General features: G+C 45.6%; 1 protein-coding gene and 1 pseudogene across 3 annotated transcripts in view; both read right to left on the bottom strand.

The window, feature by feature from the left end:
* Window positions 1-19,569, bottom strand: part of Mfsd6 (major facilitator superfamily domain containing 6) — a 67,697-nt gene that overhangs the window by 35,297 nt on the left and 12,831 nt on the right. For all 3 annotated transcript variants that reach the window (XM_087902408.1, XM_087902406.1, XM_087902407.1), the window contains exon 2: window positions 10,147-11,744. In XM_087902408.1, the coding sequence (XP_087758534.1) occupies window positions 10,147-11,690 (1,544 nt within the window). In that variant the 5' untranslated portion in view covers window positions 11,691-11,744. The remainder of the gene's footprint in view (window positions 1-10,146; window positions 11,745-19,569) is intronic.
* LOC125414159 (small ribosomal subunit protein uS12 pseudogene) lies at window positions 13,556-14,542 on the bottom strand (annotated as a pseudogene).

The following is a 19,569-nucleotide window of genomic DNA, read 5'->3' as shown; positions in this document are numbered from 1 at the left end:
TTGTTGTTGTTGCTGTTATGTTTTTTCAAGACAGGGTTTCCCTGTAGCTTCAGAGCCTGTCCTGGAACTAGTTCTGTAGATCAGGGTGGCCTCGAACTCACAGAGATCTGCCTACCTCTGCCTCCCGAGTGCTGGGATTAAAGGTGTGCACCACCACTGCCCAGTCCCGGGCTTGATTCTCAAAGTTCACAATGGCAGAAGGAAAGAACTGACTCCCTTAAGCAGTTAGGCCCCACCCGCTGCACACGTGCCCTGGTAGCCATGTACAACCCCTAGGGAGCCTAGGACTAACAGCATTTGTGTCTACTGTTCAGTATGTTCATGTATTTTCGTTAGTACTGTGATGAATTGGAGATAACTGACTAGGGGTAGCAGATGGGGCAGCAGGCACTTGCTGGACAAGCTAAGGGGCCTAAACTCAACTCCTGGGACCCCAGAAAATGGGGAAAGAGACGACCAACTCCCAGAAGTCTTCTCTGCTCCACACACGCCTGCAGTAGTAGATGCCATCCATACAAAAGCATCCTGTGAATATGCACACAGTCGCCCCTTCTGCCTCCCCATCTCTGCTCTCCACCTGACTCCACACTAAATGCTCCCGAGATTCCCTCTGATTCCTCTGTGATAACTGCCACTTGGCTTTATAAAACTCCAGCTCAGCACACCCAGCGCTGCCCAGCTATGTTGTGGAGCACTGCTCTAACCATACACAGGTGGGTTATATTTGTTTGTGCGCATTTGTTTAGTGACGTAAGGCCGTGTGTTTAATCATGAGAAGACGTGTTGCATTTGCCTCACCTGCCCGCCTAAGGCATTTGATTGGCCTACTAAAGAGCTGAACAGCCAATAGCTAGGCAGGAGAAAGGACAGGCGGGGCTGGAGGGCAAAGAAAATATGTAGGAGAAGACATCTAGAAGAAGAAAGAAGAGAATGAGAAGGAAAAAGGGGGGTACGCCTGGGGCAAGAAGTCAGGCAGCTGCCAGACAGACAGACAGACAGACAGACAGACATGAGAAGCGGTGAAAGTAAGATACACAGAAGGAAAGAAAAGCAAAAAGCCCCAAGGCAAAGGGTAGCTAAAGAGAAACAGGGTAAGTTTAAAGAGCTAGTCAGAAACAAGCCTAAGGCAGCCAAGCATTCAGAGCTAATAATAAGTCTCTGTGTCTTGATTTGTGAGCCGGTTGGTGGCCCCAAAAGAAGAAGTCTGATACACAGTTAGGTAAGGTGTTGACCCAGGACAGAAGCCAAGGTAGGCTCCAAGGCAGACGTCTTTAAACGAGGGACCTGAACGATTTATTTCTAAATCTATTTCATCTATAGCATGTGAGTTACTTTATCTAAATCTAGTGTAAAATGGGGAAAGAATAATGCCACTTTCACCCACTGTGTGATTTTACAAGAAACGCTTAGATTTTAATCATTGAAAAAAGAATTTAAAACAGCACACTACCACGGCCCTTAAGAAACTGCTGCCTCTGGCTGCTCGTCACACCCAAATACTCCAAAGCTGAAACCACTAAAAACGCACACCAACGCGAACATTTAACAGAAATTTTTGACTGAGGAGCCAGTTTGAAGACTTAGATTATGACTCTACACTTTATTCCTCTGGAATGTCACCACGCTTTTTTCCACGCTGAAACCAGAAACTGTGACAAGTGGTAACCAAAGCGGACTGTGGGAAACGGAGGCTTCTAGGGCCATAGTCTCCTTTACACAGAGGGCAAAGGGTGCCGCCATTTTGCCTACAATTCACCTTTCTCAGATCTTGGGAGTAAAGCTCTCATCCCCTGCAACAGAGCACTCTCTCACGTCACAGCCTCGGCACTGGTACCGACAGCCCAGAGAGACTGGGGTTCCGTCTGAACTATATCCTTGCCTTCTGTGTGACACCCATCAGCGACACAAAAAGCCCTGGCAGAGGAAGAAGGGAATTGCTCCACCATCGCTAAGGCAGTATACTTTATTTCACTAACTAGAACACATCCAATCGCCAAAGGCAAAAGTGCTTTATCATTTGAGAGTAATTAACTTTAACTAGACTAGACTGAGCTCTAAGGCCTTCTGATGATTTCTAAAAATCACAAATTCTGGGCTAGGGAGATATTTCAGTCGGTATTGGGCTTGCTGAGTTTGATCCCCCAAACCCACGTAAGGTGTGACGGTACATACTTGGTACCCCAGTACTGGCAAGGGAGAGGCGGCAGCTCCCTGAGACTCATAGCCAGTCAGTCTAGCCTAGGTCTAGGTCACTGAGAGACCCTTGCTTTCCCCAAGGTGAAAGTATCTGAGGAAGGAGATCTGAAGTTGCCTTCTATATGCCTGTGTGTACACACCAGCAAACACAAACACAGGCAAACACACACACACACACACACACACACACACACAAGGCTATGCCAGTCACTGCTCTCTCTGCCAGTTCAATATAATTGCACTTTGTCTGGCAATCTACAGCCACCATACATTGGTAGGAAAAGAGAATTTTGATTTGACCAAGATGTTTGAGGAGCAGGTAAGCTGTTCGGGAAACCCCACCCACCTTTACTCTGCCAATTTCTTCAACTCCACCCTGCTGATCTTATAGTACTATCTGCATTTTGATTAGCGCCAACGGGCCACACAGCTATGAGAAAGTTAATAAAAGAGGGGCAAATAAATTATTAAAAATTAGCTGAACTCCTTGACTATACCAGTCACTGCCATGCGAAACTGTCTTGTCCCATCTGGCCTTCATAAAATGTTCTCAATAGATGGGCACGAACTCCATGCCCATCAGCAGGGGACACAACAGACAGAAAATTTTCCTAACTTGCCAAATACTGTCAGGATCTCGTGGCAGCTCCAGGTTGAGCGGGGCCACCTGACTCAGCCGGTGCTAGAATCTGCTACAAAGCGACATTTCATAAACCAGGCCACTGGCTCTCAGTGTGGTATTAGACGGTGGTTGAAGGTCAACTCCTTCTGAAGCCAGATGTGGAAGCAAGCTACCTAAAGTCCACAGCACAGTCTCCAAACACTACATGCTGACACCAGAAGCCACAGACTGGCTCTTCAGCACCGTCACAAGTTTGCAATGCTGTCTTGGAAAGAACTGTCATTGGTTTTCCACAGTCCACCGCTTCTGTGAGCCCAGAAGACTTCCTTAGTGATCTTATCTCTTCTTCTGGTTTAAACCATCCCAGATCTGCAAGTCCAAGAGTACAATAGTCAACTCTGTGCTAGACATCGTCCTGGAGAACATTCCAACTTCAAATTAAACCCAACGCTAAAGTCACGTCATGAGGTGGCACCTTTTCCTCAACTCTACCCCTTTCTGGAGTTCCCTTTACAGAACCACCACAGCCCACTTGGACGCATCGGGTCTGTAACCTCCTTACTGACCCAACCCGTCAATGTCTCCTTCACAAAGCATGCCTCTCGATTTCTGCAGTGGCTGCTTCTGTAGTCCAAACAGTTACCGCCTCTCACATGGATTCTTCCAGAAACTTCCCAGCAGGCTCCCAGCTTCAGAATTTGCTGCAGGCCCCACAAGTCAGCGGCTGTCCCATATGAAAACGGAAACCTTGCTTGCCTCAAACCTTGCTAGGATCCCTATCTGCCTCCAGAGAAAAAGTTCCCATTGCTCGTACCAGCATCCGTACCAGCCTTCAATAGCCTCCTCGGCCCATTTAGCACCAATTAATCTGCATCCAATTAACCTGCGATTCTCAAAGCCCTGGTAATTATTCAGCTAAATTGTTGAATTTACAATTACACTGATTATTTTAAATACTACAGAGTAACACTTGATCCTCCAGTGTAAAACGACACAATTTCAAACATACTTAGGTCTTTTCAAATATTTTACAGTGACCAGACATTTTAGTAAATGTAATGTATTTCTTAATTTGGGGGTTGACACGCATATGTACTAACAGTATATGTGAAGGGCAAAGGCCAATTTGCAGAAACAGGTTCTCTCCCTAAATGTAAATTCTGGTGCTTGACCTCAGTTGTCTGTCAGGCTTGACCTCAGTTGTCAGACTTGGTGGTGGACACTTACCTGCTGAGCCATCCTGGGAGCCCACAAGTGTTTTTTTGTTTGTTTGTTTGTTTTTGTTTTAAAGAACTTCTCCTTTAACTTAGAAGGGAAGTGGAAGTTGTTTAAGGTCCACCATTGTCTTGTTTTTTGAGTAAGAAGTGAGTTGGTTAGGCTTGGGGGCACACGCATTCAGGAGGCAGAGGCAGCAGGTCTCTGTGAGTCTGAGGCCAGCCTAGTGTACGGACAGAGTTCTAGGCCAACCAGGGTCACACTATGAGGCCTTTTGTGGGTGGAAAAAAGGAAAGAAGTTGGTGGGCTTTTGTTTTCTTTTGTCACCAGGTCCCCCTGGGCCCTGAAGCTGCTGGATGTGCCAGTGTCTAATCCCAGAAACAGGCACTGATCTGCCTGAATCCGAGTATTTAGGTAGCGAGGTAGAGGAAGAAAATGGACAAGCCCACAGACGTGGTTGCTGTGAGCAGCCCTGTAATGACCAGGCGAAGGAAGGGCAGAAATGGGCCACACAGCAGATGACCAGGTTGAACACAGGAGAGCAGAGCTCTCTGGAGTTGAAAAGTCCCCTAGGGTTTAGAGGAAGATAGTGGAATAACTCACGCACTAGGGGGGCTGTTTCTCTGACTACCAATTAGCACAGCATGTGTGAAGAATACTGCAGGCCAGGAGAGGACCACTTGGGAGGATTTAGAGGCAGTCTCCAAAGGTTGTACCACCACGCCACACATCTGGGAAGTCAGGAAAATGTCCTGGATCTTTCCCTCTCTCTCTCTGTCACCCATGTGTCCCATGCGCCCAGCATTTCTTAACCTTGGTTACACAGGGAATTCCTCTAGGGACTTTGGAAAGTGAGCGTGCACACCGTGGAGTCTGACATCACTGATCTGGGTGCAGCCTGGGGACGGGGAGCTACAGATGCCCTCTTGGTGAGTCTGCTGGTGGAGAGTCAACACATTCGCTGGACGACACAGAAGACCCACATCACAGGAAGCGTTGCCTAGGGAACGGGTGCTCTTCAGAGACATCAGGTCGAGGAACACACAGGGATGGGTAGAAACAAGGGAAAAGATGGGAAGCAAACAACCAAACCTAGACCTACTCATGGAGAGGTCATGTAGCCTCTTCTAGACTACTGTTCCTACAGTGAACACAGTGCACTCTGTGTCCTTCCCAGGGTCCCCAGCCAGGTGCAGCCCCAGACCTTCCTACCTGTCCTGGCTCTTTGTGCAAGAGCTTGGAGCTTCTTCTACTATCTGTGTCTTCTCTCCCAAACTGACTAGCTAGCCTGTGGGATATGCACCTAGCATTAGGTAGTAGTACATTGAAAACGACAGGCAACGTTTTCTTCCCTCTAGGTAATATTGCATGGCAGAACTGACCTTACGTATGAGAATTTTGGGACAATATGATTGAGTAGATTTTCATATATCCCTCAAAATGGAAATAAGTTTAAATAGACTAATCTAAGTGATGGCCAGACATTGGATAACAATGGCTTATAAATTTACAACGATTTTACTGTGATTTCTTTGGTCATCACTGTTCAAATATTCATCAAGGTAAACATTCTTTTAAGATGTATTTATGGCTTCAGCTCCAGTCAGTCATCCCTACATACGTGGGATTAGAAACATATTCTCAGTAAATTCCAAAGTCTTCCGATTTCAAATTAAAAAAAGGAATGGACTTTTTAGGGCAAATATTAAGAATCATTCTATTTGCGTGACGAAGCTACCTTTGGAAGAAGTCTGGGCCTCACTGTGTGTGTTAGACTGTTAAGTTTCCCTTTGAAACACTGTGCACAGTTGTGGAACTTTTCAATTACCAAGTGGTTCAAAAGTAGATAGTTTCTTTTTTTACAAAAATGTTCTTGTGTGAATTCTCCTTCATTACGAAACTCTATAAATAATTTATGACAACAGAGGACTGGAGAGACAGACGGGTCATCGGCGCAATACCTGCAAGTACATCCCATCCCCAGAACCTACAGAAAACACCAGGCATGGTGGTGCCTGCTTGTAATTCCAGCAACGGGGAGACAGACGCAGGTAAATCCCAGGGCCTCTCTGACCTGCCAGCCCAATTCCAGGTGAATTCCAGGTCAGACACAGACCCTGTTTTAAAAAAAAAAAAACAGGGTAAGCTGGCATGGTGACATACGCCTCTCATCTTAGCACTGAGGAGGGCGAGGCAGATGCATTTATGTCCATAGCCAGAGCTACATAGTGAGATCTTGCTCTTGCTCCCCTGCCCACCCCCAAAAGAGAGAGAGAGAGAGAGAGAGAGAGAGAGAGAGAGAGAGAGAGAGAGAGAGAGAGAGAAAGAAAGAAAGAAAGAAAGAAAGAAAGAAAAGAAAAGAAAACCAATGTGGATGGCAGCTAACATAGTCTCCACATCTAAGCAAACACACTTATATATAGGCCACACACAAAAGATCAAAATGCCCAGAAACATACCGGGAACATAGATTTATGATTCTATATAAAGCCTAGAATTCTTTGAAAGGTCATTTCCTAAGCTTTTTCATGTCTGACCCTCGATGAGAAGTTGAAGTCGTCATCCTCATGCATTTCAACCCCTGCATCTGGACAATCATCATCTGACTGGGCTCTCCACATTGTCACCAACAGAACCAGCCCTGTCTCTGAGGACCAGTGTGAACGTTTTCATCAGTAATGTGTTCTGTGTATCGGGGTTTGATGTGTGTGAGCGTGGGAACGCTCAAGCGTGCGGATGCAGATGAACGCATGCTATGTATGTGTGGAAAGGTCCGAGGACAACCTTAGGTGCCCAGCGTCACCATCCACCTTGTTTGGGGCAGCATCTCCATCTTATCCATGCTCTGAACTCCAGGCTAGCTGGCCTGGGAGCCCCAAGAATTCGTCTCTCAGCCCCTCCTCCCATCTCCCTGTAAAAGTGCTGGGATTACAGACACACACACAACATCCCGATTACATGTGGGTTCTAGGAACTCAAACTCAGGTCCTGGTGCTTGCACGGAAAGCAACTTTTACCTGTCGTGTGGTATTTTGATGGTATTCTGATGATGAAGTTTTCTTTGAATCAGAGAGCGGAGCTAGGGGCTAGCTGATCAAAATTAACCATAGAGGCTTTGGAGGACTGAGGGCCGACAGAAAGACAGGAAGTAGTAGGGCGGGGCTTAGAGAGGGTCCCAGCATTTTGGATGGAGGAACAGCAGAGATCAGAGGTCACTGGTTGGTTCCCCTCTGCTTCTCTGACCATTCAGGTTCTTACCCCGATATCTGACTCCTGAGTTTTTAATTGTTAAATCATAATTAAATAAATGCATCATTTACCCGCTGAGCTATCCCTCAAGGTTAATATTTTAATGGACAGAATTTAAAAGAAAAATGGAGGGAATGACCCGATATTGATGGAATCCTCAAAGCTCTGGAGAGCAACTATGAGACCCCAGGAGCCTCCCTCCTTCGTTACATCGTTCAACAAGAAAAGGGAGATGTTCTTAGTAATTAAAACCATAAAGTTAACGTTATATGAACTATGGATTTCTAAGTAGCTACTAATACTACTTAGAATGGAATAATATAAGTGTAAGTTCACTTAATTACCAAAAGTCACAGTGAACTGACCAGAATTTTGATACAGAATGTATGTATCTAAGGCCTGGGGATGTAGCTCAGTGGTAGAGGGCTTACCCAGCACGCATGGGGTGCTAGGCTCAATCCCCACTACTAGAAAATAAACAAACGAAAAATCTAAAAAAAAAAAATAAATATTTCATATAGACAGACATATTTTTCTAGATGTAAGAAGGGCCTGGTATAGGTATTTTAAAATATGTGTATACTTTATACTGTTTTCAACTATGTGATTGGCTGATTAAATGATTCTGTCTCCGAATTCCACTCATTGTTGACACCTAACTAGACATGCCCTCGGAATAAAATGCTGATTCAAGAGATGCTTTGGCAGCGGGGCTCACTCCCACACCCAGGCTTCAGAGACCAGATTCGTCAAGGGCAACGCGCTAGGCATGGCTTGCACAGGGTACAGAGGAGGCCTCATCCCCACTATTTAAGTGACTTTCTGAATGCTGCGGTACTTCAGCCACAGGAACACCAGGTCTGGAAGCATCTACGCAGTGCCGGGCTTTTAGTGACAAGGGGAGGTCAAAGACGTGAGAAAGGAAACGAGCAGGACACAACCTCAAGAAGAAAATCAAACGGAAAAATATTCACAAGGACCAGGGGTGGGATGAGGGAGGGGGATGTGTGATTCTCACTGAAACATTAAACTAGAAAGCACTCTCTTCAGTTTGAAAAGAATAAACGCCATTGTTATCCAAGCTTTCCCAGGGTCTACTCCTTCGCGATTTCACATTTGAGCAGCATATTTGATATTGCATTCTGCAATATCGTCGGACTTTGTAATTTCGTATCACAATGGCAGACCTGAAGGTTATCACAGACACACAGCCCACAGGTGTTGTGAGTGAGGTCAACTTAGTAGTTAAGGAACAGATCCGTCACCCTTCTCTACAGGCTGAGTGTTACTATCGCCCACACCGTGTTTTCGAGGAGGGAAGACTGTGATGTGAGGTGTTATTCAATCTGCCTTTACAGAAACGTTAATGGTAGCAACACTACACTACAGGGAAAGTCGGCGGTTTATTTTATCTTAATTAAAGGATAATATAAGAAATTTTGGGCAAAAGGAAGATGTTTAAATAATCCATGTCATTGAGGCACACAGAACTTCAAACTTTAAGGTAACTGGGGGAAATATCATATATAAATATAAATTATATATAATTTATTATATATTATAAATATATAATTTAATATAAAATTATATTTTTAAATATAAAAATCTCTCCCATGTAATATCAGGGATGAGAAGACTGTGATATAATAGTTATTTTTTTTCTCCTTTTCTTTCTTTTTCGTTTATTTTCCTGGCGGTTCTAAGGATCAAAACTCCCAGTCACGAGGGCTCCATCACTGAACTACATATCTCGTCCTTGGCTTCATTATATGCCATATTCCTTTGCTCTATATCATAAGTGTAGGAAGACAAGGCCTACAAGGCTGAGAGAAGAGCCAGCCTAGAGTCTGCCTGGGGGTCTAGAAACAGGCAGGCGCTGTCAGAAGCCCTGACTGTGCCTCGCCAATCAGGGGAACCACGTGATGTCAACAGGTGGGAACACAGCTGGGTGCTGGGGGGAGGGGATGTAAGGCTCCCCCCACTGCTGGATAAACAAGTCTGTGTTTGCCTTCCATCTCGCTCCTGATGTCTGTGCCACCCATCGATGCTGCGCCTTCTCAGCCCCCCTCCCGAGGGAGCCATTAGGTCCAGACAACAGCTGGGGCCTGAGCACGTTCTGATTGGCTCCTTCTCACTCACAGTACTGGACAGCGCCCCAAGACTGTATTTCTGGGAGAAGGCCCCTCAAGGCTGTGTGTCTTCCATCCCTTCAGCAGGAAGTAGTGAGACCCCCCCCCCTTTCTTTGCTTCTTTTGTGTTGCCTGTCATGTTTATGTTTGCCTGCCTGTCCAGTTAGGACGGCACATTTTTTTTCTGTTGTCGTTTGTCTAGCGCTGCCACATAAGGGCTGACCCCACCCCCCCACCCCAGGAGGTGGAACTAAGGTTCAACTCCCAAACCCTGTCCCTTGTCCGGAGACACAGTGTGGACACACAGCCACGGCCTAAGAAACCACAGAAGTCCCCCCAACTAAACATAAAACCTGAAGATCCAACACAATTTCCCACCCCTGCCGATTGCCATCTTCTGTTGCTCACTTGCTGTCTCCCTCTACAAAACGGGTAACTTCTCCTTCTGCGTCTGATTTCTCTACAGCATCCAATGGGGAGGAGGCTGATAGTTCAGGCCCCTCAAAACCTGCTGAGGGGAGTGCAGCCACGGTTAAGACTGCGCGTACCACGTCCCAGTCAGATCCAGCTAAATCTATGCCTCGCTTCCTTTATTCTTCTTTGAAGGAAGAGGAGCAGCAGAAAGCTCCACCCCTCACCTAGACCCAGTCAGAGCATAAACCCTGGAAGTATTAAGGAGAAAAACAAAGGAAAAGCCAGTCTCTGAGGAGCAGCCAATCGGAAGCATTCTCTTACCTGATGTGGCCAATCAGCTCAATAAGCTTGTGGCTGAAGAAGTAAGCCGTCAACTCGGACACGTGACTCAGGACCGAACAGACCCCAAAGAGGGTGGTGGTTCCATTGAGATCTTCCAGATGCCAGTAGAGAAAGGTGAATACAAAGCCGTATCCAAAACCCATGAACCAGGCGACAAACAGCACTGAGCCGTACTGCACACTGCACAGCAGCTTGATCAGGTCCCAGAAGTTGAAGGCCTGTGAGTGAGACGCCGCAGTCGGGGTCTCCTCCGAGGACTCTGTGGAGTTGTCCCTCTCCACCTGTGGGATCTCCACCTCTTTCCCCTTACCGTCGCCGTTTTTGAAGTGGCTGTAGCGGAACCGAAACTGCGTGGCCACGATCAGGGCCATGGTCATGAGGACTCCAAAGACGATGAAGACGATCTGGTAGTTCCGGTACTCGGGGGGCTTGCACCCCTTCCCGTCAATGAGCACATCTATGTGGGTGTAGTCAATGCCGATGCCCACAGACAGCATGGCCAGGCCCCAGCCCAGGGAGCCCCACATGCGCTGCAGCCCGTAGCGATCTCGGTGTTTCCCCAGGTACTGGAGGGTTACTGTGTCTACAATCGTGACCGATGAGGCACTAAAAAATTCTCCTATTATGACAACCACCAAGATAACCAAGAATATCGCCTCAACTTCTTGCTGGTCATAAACGAGGGTGACTTGGTCAGACGGTAAAGATTTGGTGGTGGTAAAGACAACAGCAGTGGTTGTCTCCGTGAGGTTTCCTGTCGGGGTAGGAGTCACTGTGCTTGCATTCAAAATCAAGTCCGTAACAAGGTGGGTAGCTTCCTCTGTCTGGGGCTGTAGCGTGGGTTCACTGGTCAAGGTCAAAGCCGTTGAGAAGAGAGCTGTGCCTGAGACATTGGACCCTTTTTCAGACAGCAAGAGCAGGTCCCTTTTCTCACGCGATTTTGGGGCCATGGTAAAGAAAGCAGCGGTGGAGGAATTCATCGGCAGGACGGTTACCAGGTGACTGACATTGGCGGGGTGAGCTGTGGGGGGAATCTTTGGTATACATCTCAAGGTAGCAGGTTTGACAAATCCAATGCCCAGGTTGAACAAAACCCAACACAAAAGCGAGAAGAGCAGGACAATCTTGCCCTTTCGGAAACGGTCCGCAACTACGCCCCAAAAGGGGGCGCTGCAGAATTCAATGAAGTACCGAATGCCCACCAACAGCCCGCTCTGGCTGGGCGACATTCCCAGCTGCTTATAATATACGGGCAGGAGTGGGTACAGAGAGCCGTAGGCAGAGTAAAAGAAAAAATAGAACACCTTGGAAATGAGAAGGTCATTGTTTATCTTCACACAGTGTTTCTCGATCCAGTCTATTTCCTCCTCCGGAATGGCGGAAGTCTCTGTGGAGGAGGGCGTCTCGTTGGAAGGAGGCTCTGGCTCCCTACAGACGCCGTTGAAGGGATCCGCAAGGACATACTTCCTCTTCTGCTCCTCTTCATCATCCGTTAGGATGGCAACTTTATCATCTGCAGCCATGGCTTACCACTCCCATCAGGGTCTGAGACCTTCGGAATCCTGACCCACGGTGACCTGTACATAGAAAAGTAGGACATTTAGTGAGGGGAATCATTAGAGCATCCCCTTGCCTAGAAATGAGGAAATCACAACTGTGGAGAAAGTTCTTATCAACTACCATGCTGGTCAAGAAAACCGCTTTAAAAAATTAAATATGAGACCCAAGAAATGGCTCAATGGTTAAACGCATTTTCTGTTCTTAGAGAGGAGCCAAGTTCAGGTTTCAGCACCCGGGTCATGTGACTTACAACCCTTCTAACTATCTGTAACTCCAGCTCCAGGACTCTGACGCCCTCTACTGGTCTCCACACACACAAGCACATACATACATCTACATATATAGCCAGATGTGCACACACTGGAGAGACACAAACATACACATAAATAAAAATAACATAAGTCTCTTTTGAAAATTAAGTACTCTTATGGGCACTGTTTGGAGCTGGTTGCTGGCAAGTCATCCGGTATGGAAGCAGCCTTGCCTTCATCTACATTACATGCAATGCTCTCCAGTGTTATGTAGGGATTGTGTTTAAGAGATTAGAACCCAAAACAGGCAACATCTATTGAGGGCTTCCATATAGCTCCATGGTAGAGCATTTGACTACTGTATGTGAGACCTTGGGTTTGGTCCCCTGCAAGACATACATATAGGAATAGATGTGGTTTCAACCTTCTAGTCGTTTACAAATGAAAAAAAAAATACTGAGCTCTTACTATACCAGGTAACGCTTAAATACTTTTACATGGGGCTGGAGAGATGGCTTAGCAGTTAAGAGCACTGGTTGTTCTTCCGGGGGTCCTGAGTTCAATTCCCAGCAACTACATGGTGGCTCACAATCATCTGTAATAAGATCTGGTACCCTCTTCTGGCCTACAGATGTACATGCAGACAGAACACTGTATAAATGAATAAATAAATCTTGAAAAATAAATCTTTTACATGTGTTAATTCACACTCATTACCAAATGCTTACTGCTTTGTCCACTTTACAGATGAGAAAAACGAGGCCTGTAAGCTTAACTAATAAGTGGCAGAGCCTGGATTTGAACCCTACCTTATAGGGTCAGTATGTATAATGTCATACAATCCTGGGAGTATACAACCTGCAGCCTATGGGCTACATGTGTTCCTGGATAGCTATGAATGTAGCCCAGCACATGTGTTAATAACCAGGTCATGCTACGGTGTTCAAATCTTAGACACTTCTACCACCAGCATGTCAAATACCACATATTACATAATAAATCAAAAGAGAAGGGTGTTTTCTTTTCTTTTTTTTAAATATTTATTTATTTATTTAATTGTTTATTTATTATGTATACAATATTCTGTCTGTGTGTATGTCTGTAGGCCAGAAGAGGGTCCCAGACCTCATTACAGATGGTTGTGAGCCACCATGTGGTTGTCGGGAATTGAACTCAGGACCTTTGGAAGAGCAGGCAGTGCTCTTAACCACTGAGCTATCTCTCCAGCCCAAAGAAGGATGTTTTTTATATGAAAGATTAGCAATATGTTGATGGTAGAAGTTTATAGGAACTATGCCACATTCCATAGTTTTTCTGTTACAGAGATGATTAAGAAGTCAAAAGATTGGGCTCACACCAAACTTGGTGCCCTCTAGTTGCACAGTCTGGTGCTAAACGGGACGCCATTGCATTCATTTCACGTTCCTTAACTTTCTCCAGCAGAGAGACACATCACCTCCACTTGCCGCCCCAAGCAATGGTCCTACACTATGGGCAGCACTGTCATGTGCAACATCGTTACTGCAGCAGCACCCTCGCATGCAGCATCGCTATGTGCAGCACCATCACGTGAAGTATCACTGTGTGCCATGTGTCACGTGCAGCATCACTATGTGCAGCGTTGCTATGTGCAGCACCGTCACATATGGCATTCTCATGTGCAGCGCCATCACGTATGGCATTCTCATGTGCAGCGCCATCACGTGTGGCATTCTCATGTGCAGCGCCATCACGTATAGCATTCTCATGTGCAGCGCCATCACGTGTGGCATTCTCATGTGCAGCGCCATCACGTGTGGCATTCTCATGTGCAGCGCCATCACGTGTGGCATTCTCATGTGCAGCGCCATCACGTATGGCATTCTCATGTGCAGCGCCGTCACATGCAGCTAGAATCATGATGTACTGGGACCTGTGTAGTAAGCTGATTTATCTTCTAGCCCCAAAATGAAGTAACACGTGGCCACCAACTTCTAATTTCAGAATATTTAGGCTAAAAATGGTTTATAAATTGAAGTAGAATTCACAATTTTTTAAAAAATAAACAGCCCACTGACACACCATATAATCACAGTATTGGATAGCCTCCCCTCACCTCATTTCCAATTTTTCTAAATATGAAAATGTATCACTACTGTGTTTCCCTCACTGAAATGTATGACCTTGGTCTTTCCTTCTTGCCTTTCTTCAATGCCAAATGAGATGCACTGGCTCCTTTAATAACCTTACAACGGACTCCAGGAGTATCACCAACCATAGGACCCTTCTGACCAAGCCAAGCACTCAGAACTTCATCGTTTTCTCAAGGAAGCATAAGCCACTGGGCACCAAGCTCTGATTTTCTTGCTGGTCTTGACTAGTTGGACCCCGACATACTTCCTGACAGCAGAGTTTAACCCCGAACCCTGCTTTTTCCATCACAGGTCCCTTTGCAGGAGAAACACCTCCAAAACTGTTAGCCTTCGGAGCTGTACCCGAATGGGCTTTCTGGAATTGTTATCAAGACGTGCCTTGTCCCGTCAGTGACTATGGCTCTTCCTGGAAGCATGAAGAGCCATACACTTGCCAACCCTGCGGGTTTTGTAAGCCTGAGCAAAAGAGCTCATTTCTGGGTCTTGCCTGTCCCTGACCCCGCCCTTTTGTGGTGGTGGGGACAGAATCTGGGGCCTTGTGCATGCTGGGCAAGTAGTCTTTCACTGGGCTACATTCCCAGCCCTAACCTCATTCATCTTAGTAGCAAAAGAAAACCTTTTGCTTTTTCCTCGGATAAAGACCTCTTACGGTCTGGCTATGATAGACTAAGGCAGTGTTGTTACTTTTCTTTGGTGCTTAAAACCTTCTCCTCTTCGGCTCAGCAGCTTCAGTTACACTAGGAAAGCATAGCTAACTCCCTTTTCCTGAACTGTTTTTCTGTCTCAGCTCAAATTGGAAAGACATGTTTGTTGTCCCTAAAATGGATAGTTATATCCCACGGGTGGTTGAACAGGCTGGATTGAACAGAGGTGGTTGGCTCCCTTCCCTAACTCCCCTTCAACTGACAGTAAACAGACACGCACAAAGGAGATGTGTACAGGTACACTGAGCAGTCACAACCTAAGCTCTGGAGAGCTAGAGGGCACACGATGCTGAAGAAATAAAGCGAACTGACATATGTAATATCCCCCCAAAATCAATCTCGTATCATCCCTTTCTTGGGCTGTGGCTTGCCATTCCAAGGAGGTTAATCAAGAGAGAGCAGGGCATGGGATACAGGAAATAATTGATCTCGTATGAGAGGCAGGCAACAGAAACACAGGGATGAAGGTGACAAGATGCCCTGGGACCAATAGTCAATCAAGATAGGTGGGAGATTATGTGGGCAAATCTGCTGGTCGAAAGGACACCAGTACAACTCGGCAGATCCTAAGAGATATGTAGGGGAGAATCTATGGATAAACTGGTAAGAAGTACAGAAAAAAAAAAACAAAAACAAAAAAACAAACAAACAAGCAAAAAAAAAGGCTGCAAGGCACTGCGGAATAACCACAGTTCACCACGTGTCTCGGGGGACCAGTCACACTAGCATAGACAGCATTACAACAGCTCTATGGGAGAGCAGGAAGTCACAGACAGCAGGCTCCACACCTTCCTCGGTGGGAGACTCACCTACAGTCAAAGGCCCAGAAGTCAGAGCACCCAAAACATCACCTAAAAACACAGGAAAAAATAAAATGTTGTGTCTCGGAGGAGAAACCAGAAAGGAAACAAAAATCCAAGCAGTTTTTTGGGTTTTTATGGCTATCTACTTTAAAAACACAAGACAAGCAATCTTGTATATGTTCACTTCTAAAACTTTGAAAGAAAACGCAGCTTTCTTTTAAAGGATAAAAAAAATGGATTTTCCATTCAGAGAATAAAAAGACAGTAAGACAGTATACCAAATGTTTTCACCATAAAAAAATGGTAACTATTTGAAAAGATAAAAATCATTACAAAATATCTAAAACATAGGAAACTGCTTAGGGTATCCACACAGATAGGCTGACGAGCTATAACTTTAGAAGTAGAGAGGGCAACAAGTGACGCTGGAATTGCATCAGAGGTCCTGCCTGGCAGAGCGAGTGGCCTCTTTTTACTCCGTCACCTACAGAATGAAGGTGGTGGTTTGAAAGAAAATGGTCCCATAGGCTCATCGATTTGAATACTTGGTCCCCAGTTGGACCTGTCTGGGAAAGATCAGGAGGTAGGAATGGCTTTGCTGGAGGAGGTGTGTCACTGGGCCTGAGGTTTTCGTGATGTGGGAGTCCCCTTTGTGTGCTGTGATTACCATTAATGAATAAAGAAACTGCCTTGGCCTGGTGATAGGGCAGAACTTAGGTGGGGAGGACTGGACTGAATGCTGGGAGAAAGAAAGAAGAAGTCAGGGAGAGAGACGCCATGGAGCCACCGGAGATAGATGTGCTGAAACTTTGCTGGTCGTGATATACAGATTAATAAAAATAGGTTAAATTAATATGAGTTAGCCAATAAGACGCTAGAGCTAACCGACCAAGCAGGGATTTAATTAATACAGTTTCTGTGTGACTGTTTCGGTTATGGTGGCAGGGATAAACAAGCTGCCTCCTTGTAACATCTGTGTGTCCTTCTCACTGTGTTCTCTGCCTCCTGCTTGTGGCTGGAGATGAGCTCTCAGCTTTTCCCACCTCCCTGCCTTTGCTCTGCTCTCATGGACTCTGACCCTCTGGACCCATAAACCTGACGAAATGCTTTCTTTGATCAAAAAATTAAAAAATATACACACATGTCAAAATATAACCCCATCCATGGGTACAGTGCTTATACTATTATGGATAATTTAGAGGTAACATTGATTTAAAAAAGAAAAGATGCAGGATCATGCGACTGCAGGCTTTCAAGAGATGTTAAGTAAACTACCTCTGTCACCGACCAAACATATTTTTCAAACTTGTATAAAATATTTGATTGCTCGGCTTCTAATCAGATTTCAGTGGTCTTTAGTTAATTGCCCTCTGTGGAGGGAAGTCCTTCTGTATATGTGTTGCTTTTATTGGTTAATGAATAAAGAAGCTGCTTTTGGCCAAAGGCTTAACAGAATATAGCCAGGCTGGAAAAGATATACATATATACACATATATATATGTGTGTGTACATACATATACATACATATATATATATGGAGAGAGAGAGTAGGTGGAGTCAGAGAGAAGCCATGTAGCCGCCATATGTCTACACTGGAGCCCGCCGAAACTTTGCCAGTAGGCCGCAACCCTGTGGTGATTCACAGATTAATGGAGATGGTTTAGTTTAGGATATAAGAGCTAGCTAGAAATACGCTTAAGCTATTGGCCAAACAGTATTGCAAATAATATCGTTTCTGAGTAATTATTTCGTGGTCTGGGCAGCTGGGAATGAACGAGCGGCCTTTCCCCCACCAAAGACTGCTATGACATCGTTAAGTAGGTCGGAGGAGGGCACCCAGTCCTCCGGAGAGAGGCCATGGGGGGCCAATGCTCAGACGCAATTGCTATGGCAGGATGCAGACTTCAACCCTGGTGACCGACTTCCCAGTCTCTCTTTCGCCTTGATTCCAGTGATTTTTATTATAAGCTCTGTAAGGCTTCTCCCACAACAAAGCCCATGGCTAACTAGTTCCCCAGCATTATCAAATGAAGACGGAATCAACAAACGAAACAAAAATCTAAGGAAATGTCCCGTTACAGACCTTCACTTTCTTCTATATGAAGGGCACAGCCGGAAATATTTATATGAATTTTGATCTAAAATATAAATAAATATAAATAAACTATTTTAGTTTAAATTCAGGACATTAGTTTTTATTTTATTGAGACAGGGCCTTATAGTGTGGTCGTGGAAGTCCTGGAACTCACTATGTAGAGCAGACGAGCCTCAGACTCACAGGGATCCGACTGACTCTGCCCTCAAAGTGCTGGGGTTGAAGCCATGCAGCACTAAGCCCAGCCCAAGATTTTTGTTTTCAGACAATATTTTCATGTCCTATTTGGGGTTTGAGGAAACAGAAGGTAGCCATGGAGAAACCTGTGACGACCTTGGGATCAAGGGCAAAGACCCAAGCCAGGAACAATGTCTGCGTTTTAATAAAATGAAGATTTGCTCAAGGCAATGGACCTTAAATTAGATTACATCTGACCGTTGCAGTACAGACGAGACAATTGTGCAGACTGTTAGAAGCGCTTGAGGTTTAGTGTGTTCAGAGTGAGGGGCCACTGTGCTATTTGGAGACCAAAATGGCAGCTCTTGGCACCTCCCTGCCAAGTTCCCAGGCTGAAGCCCTAGGCACCAGTGTGGGGCCTCAGGACAGGGGTCCTCCAAGAGATCATAGCTCAAGTCAACAACAGAACAGGTTTTTCTTTCCCAAAGGCACCTGCTGAGGAAAGGGTAGGTAAGAACACAGTAAGAACATGGCTGAGTGAAGTCAGTAAGCGGTCTTCACTGGGAACTTTGACCTGCGAATCCCCAGCCTTTGGAACTGTGAGACATTAACCTTGCTGCCAGCCCATGTATGGAACTTTGAGACAGCAGCTTGTGGATTCTGGGTCAGCCCACACAGATCCATCTAACTCCTCTCTGAGACCGACAGCTCTTACCTTACTGCTTCCCTGGAAATTATACATGGAAATCACACACAGACCTTCCCGGGGACAGAAGCGCAATCTGTGTGATATTGGCTTTTGTTTATTTCTTAGAAGGCTGAACGTTTTCTCACCCAGGAGACTCTAACGCCAGTAATCAACACCACACTGTGAAAAATCTAACACAAAAAGGCCTCCTACCAGTTCCTACACCGCGTCATTCCTACAGCAGGGATTTCTGAATTATTGATGCGAGGCAGTGAAATCATTCTTGCTAAAATAGATAGCTTCTTTCATTTGTTATTTACATTAACATGTATATATACATGTATATATAAATGTATAATATGTGTATATAAATGTATATTGTCCATAAACATACACTATAAGCATGAAACCTCTGGGAGGGGGTAGCACCAGCTTCATATCTGAGGCATGATTTGGCATGACTTTCACAAGGTCAGGCTCATGAACATGATGATTGAGTGTGTTTCGGGTAGCAGTGGCATAGCAGTCAAGGAGGAGAGTAAATACCCCTGGTTAACACAGGATTGAATTGTTTCTTGTGCCATTGCTACCAAGACTCAGAGTCACCCGGAAACCTAACAGAAACTGTGAAACACCTATGTCCTGAACCCCGAGAGCCAGCTCTACTTTGAGCAACCTCAGTCGGAAAGCAGAATCCAGCCACTGGCTGCTTCAATTTCTTAGTACCATACAAGGCAAAGGGAGAGCACAGCAAACCGGCCTAGGAGTCATGATGTTTATACACTTGAGGTTATGTTACGGGGCAGTCACTTTAACCCCTCGCCTTTTCCAGAAGAGCCATGTTCAGAAGCCCACACGCAATATCTATCCCACAGATCGGTGAGGATCAGGATTGCTTTAGCAGCCCCTGCCCATTCAGCCAACGTCATGAAAAACCAATACAAAAGGAAAGGAGCCCACAGCACAGAGAACGACTGTTTGGGAATCGCCCT

Source organism: Myodes glareolus, chromosome 27 (assembly GCF_982192425.1).
Source record: "Myodes glareolus chromosome 27, mMyoGla1.1, whole genome shotgun sequence".
In the NCBI taxonomy this organism is placed as follows: Eukaryota; Metazoa; Chordata; class Mammalia; order Rodentia; family Cricetidae; genus Myodes; species Myodes glareolus.
Note: the sequence above shows the minus strand (reverse complement) of the source record. Positions and strands in the feature narration are given on the sequence as shown.